The sequence below is a fragment of the Mizuhopecten yessoensis genome, unplaced genomic scaffold, assembly GCF_002113885.1.
Source record: "Mizuhopecten yessoensis strain PY_sf001 unplaced genomic scaffold, ASM211388v2 hete_36153926, whole genome shotgun sequence".
Lineage (NCBI taxonomy): Eukaryota > Metazoa > Mollusca > Bivalvia > Pectinida > Pectinidae > Mizuhopecten > Mizuhopecten yessoensis.
In genome coordinates, this window is record NW_018485898.1 from 1 (window position 1) to 3,979 (window position 3,979).

At 37.1% G+C, this 3,979-nt stretch overlaps 1 protein-coding gene across 1 annotated transcript; it reads left to right on the plus strand.

Annotated features, from left to right (window-relative positions):
• The first annotated feature begins 70 nt into the window (after positions 1 to 70).
• LOC110445007 (otolin-1-like) lies at positions 71 to 3,110 on the plus strand. Its single transcript, XM_021489366.1, has 3 exons — positions 71 to 240; positions 1,508 to 1,555; positions 2,225 to 3,110. Exons 1-3 carry the CDS (start codon positions 105 to 107, stop codon positions 2,938 to 2,940), a joined length of 900 nt encoding a protein of 299 aa, XP_021345041.1. The 5' UTR covers positions 71 to 104; the 3' UTR covers positions 2,941 to 3,110.
• The last annotated feature ends 869 nt before the right edge of the window (positions 3,111 to 3,979 follow it).

Here is a 3,979-nt window from a genome sequence, read left to right on the forward strand (position 1 = left end):
AAGAACCTCGTATTATTATTATTATTATTATTATTATTATTATTACATTCTATTTATCCTTCCATACCGTTTTTAATCTGATAATCTGACAAACTGTCACACTGATGGATTTGTTACTATGTATAATTAAAAGGAGCAGACATAATTCAATAGGCACGCATTCATTGGAAGGAGGTGATAGTCCCCCACAAGACAAAAAAGACGATGGAAAAATTATTGTACTTAATACAAGAACAGCAGGTAAGATTTTTCTCCCCATTATACCTCGACAATGTGTTCATAATAACTTGTTTTATCAAGTGTGTATTTGTCTGAGAAAGTGTCAACAAGAACTATTCCTCATATTCACTGATTGGTCGGAACAAAAGCAGCAACTTTTCATAACAAAATTGACTATTGAATATTCAGGTAGATATACGTGACCAAACTCTAGGCTGATACATGTCCTTTCAAGATTACAGAGGATTTCATCGCAATTTCAAAGCCTGTTGGTTTTACGAATAACCTGCGACGCAAACCCTTTGATCGACATCAAAGTCATCAGACTAGCATTTTTGCATAATCTGGATGATGTTACATAAAAAGTCTCATATTTTTGTGTGTGACATACTCCAAGGGTGCAATGAAAGATATGTGTACTGAAACCGTGACCATTTGATTGAGAAGATGCATTTTATTCTGACATGTGGTTGTTTATTCTGACAAGTGGTTGTTTATGCTGACATGTGTTTGTTTATTCTGACATGTGGTTGTTTATTGTGACATGTGGTTGTTTATTCTGACATGTGGTTGTTTATTCTGACGTGTGGTTGTTTATTCTGACATGTGGTTGTTTATTCTGACATGTGGTTGTTTGCATAACATATCTGTCACAACGTTCATTCGATTTCCATCCATCTTGATTAAAAAACGATTACTGAGAACATTATCAAACTCTTCTGATCCCCTAAAAAGACCTCCAATCCCTAAAACCTTCTTTGTAATCAGAAGAAATTTAATAAATTACATGTAAGAATGTTAACGCTGCTGCCCCTCTGTTTCAACGGTAAATTAGACAACTAACATTTGCAGTGTGTTGGTAACTTGAGCCACCAATGATTCCTAGAAGAACGAAACAGCCTTGTGATGCATTGTTACTCATTCTGATTTATTGTATCTCTAACCATATTTTAAATGTACAATCCCCTATGTGTGTTTGTGACGTTTTTCATTGACCGCATACCTTTTCAAAGTAGCAATCTGTAGAAATGTATTACCTCAAAGCAATCTTGTTGAAGATTCTGTAAGAAATAAATGAATAACAGAATGAGCTAGAAAATTTCCAAAATGAAAGTGATCATTAACAGGGAGATTTTTTTTATCAATTTTTGTATGTGTAGTTATTATGTTTGTGCATTCGGACGGTACAGGGTATCACATATTGCGATACTTATTGGACTGGAAAACTATGTTCCTAAACACGTAATAATTATATTTTAACGTAAACACTTACTCTCTTTCCTTGCAGGTCAGGCCGTCAATACTTCTTTCCAAACTCACTGGAATGACTCTCAAGGTAAGGATATCTAATTATTTAGTGCAATATTTTTATGCTCAGAAAAAGCCGGACATTTTTATTATTATGTTTTTGTATTTTTGTATTGATGCTCCGATAATTCTGGACCAAACCCTACTTATTGTCTAACTTAAATTCATAACAAAACATCTGAACACTATATTTTTCCTATTGGCTGACACTTGGGGCGTATTTAGTATATTATGACGTCATAGTATTATTCCCCTCTAACATATAACCCGGCCGCTGTTTCCTGTTGACACATCAAAAACGGTGCTATGACATCTAAAAAGAAAAATGCAACCGTCTCTTTCCTTTCGACATTTTATCTCAGTTTTTCGGAGCATATTCCAGGAAGTATTCGCACATAACATTTTGCTTCCTTAAAACCCACAATCAACACCATAACGGCAACGAGGCAGAATAATGATGTCACGTTATCTTAGTTTATAACGGCGCTTATATGTTTGAAACCAATTAATGTTTAAGTTATACAACTCGAACTATATATAGCAAACGATTAATCAGCCAAAAAAGAGTTCTGGCTAGATGAACTTCGGAAAATTACATTGCGTGGCTGAACAGTCAGTATCACAATAGTGAACTTTTTATACCAAATATTTGACGTGATAACCTGCATGGACTGGAAATAATTTTTGTTTTGAACAGCATCCGCTTCACAAGTTGCAAATGGAAATTCATCCCTACAGAGTCTTAAAGGAGATAAAGGAACAACTGGGACCACAGGACCAAAAGGGGATACTGGAACCACTGGACCTACGGGAATAAAAGGGGAAAGTGGTCCAAAAGGGGACAAAGGAGATATATGCACTACAGGACTGAAAGGGAGTAATGGGACCTCAGGGACTCCTGGAGCTATGGGAGCAAAAGGGGACCACGGACCAAAGGGAGACAAAGGAGAAATAGGTACTGCAGGGCCGAAAGGGAACGATGGAACCACTGGCACTACTGGGAATATAGGACCAAAAGGGGATCAAGGTCCTAATGGAGAGCAAGGAAAAATAGGAAATGCGGGGCCTAAAGGGAATCCTGGTACACATGGAATTAAGGGACAAACAGGGGAAATTGGGGGAACTGGAGCTATGGGTCAAAAAGGGAACTATGGTTTACCTGGGAGTAGGGGACCAAAAGGAGCTTCTGGAAGACCAGGTTTAAAAGGACAAAAAGGGAATAAAGGGACGCATGGGGCTGCTGGACCTTTAGGACCCCCAGGGTACATTGGTCATCCGGGAATTACAGGACGGAAAGGAGATGCTGGAAATCCTGGAATTGTGGGACAGAAAGGGGATACCGGAAGCCAAGGGACTCAAGGAGAGAAAGGGGAGACAGGATTAGACAGGACTGGTAGGCAATCACTTTTTTAAAACTCTATTACTATGATGTATTTTTTAATATTGGTCAATAAAGACGAATGTATGTATATCCAATCTGGAACATACTATTGAAACTAGTGTTGTGGCTTATAGAAATTCTTCTACCGACGTCAATAATGGTTGCGCAACACGAGTTGGTATATATTTCTACTCTTCATTCCTCCTATCTGTTCATTTCTTATGCGATCATTAGGTTATAAATACGGACTGTCAGTGATATGTCGAATGACGCCATAAACGTTCTGTCAATCTTTCACAACATACTGTAAACGTATATATTTTAGCGGTAGTACTATTTTGGCGCTTTACGCTCTATTTATGACGCTGAAGTATTTACCAATTGGAGTTTTTGTATATTGTTATCTGTTGCATATTTTGTCAGCGTGCCAATTCATCAATGAGCTAATCTGCCTAAATTCGATGAAGCGCTAACATTAGAGAGTGCTATAATAAGAATGATTACAGAACGGGTTTGCATTGTCTTTTTGAAGAGTTACGAAATTCTAACGAAGAAATGGCGGAGATTTGGTTTGGGTAGCTCATTTAGAACCGACAATTGTGTCTGCAGTTTCTAAGGATCCTCGATGTTAATTGCACAATATAACTTTGACAAAAAGGTGTAGCAAACACATGTGTTTTCATTTAGACATTTCGAATATGTAGATTACAACTCTGAAAGTTTATAAGGACTTTGAGTCCATGCGGTTTTCACGCTGAAGTGGCATTACACATAGAATACATTGGATTCATGATATCAAATATCTGTAACTTAGGTTTGCAAAATCAATAATGAGTATAGGGTTTTGTGCGGGAGACGCACAGTTTGATATCTCTTAAATTCCGTTTTGTTTTTTTGGCTCATTATATATACATAATTCAAATATTGTGTATTATATTTCCATTTCGTGAGTGCAATACGATACGAAGGGTATTTTGTGATATTACTCTACAGATTGTTGTTTTGGTTCAGTACTTCCTGAGTACCTTATACAATTATGGACTTCAGGTGAGGTCTATCCCTGATTTACGG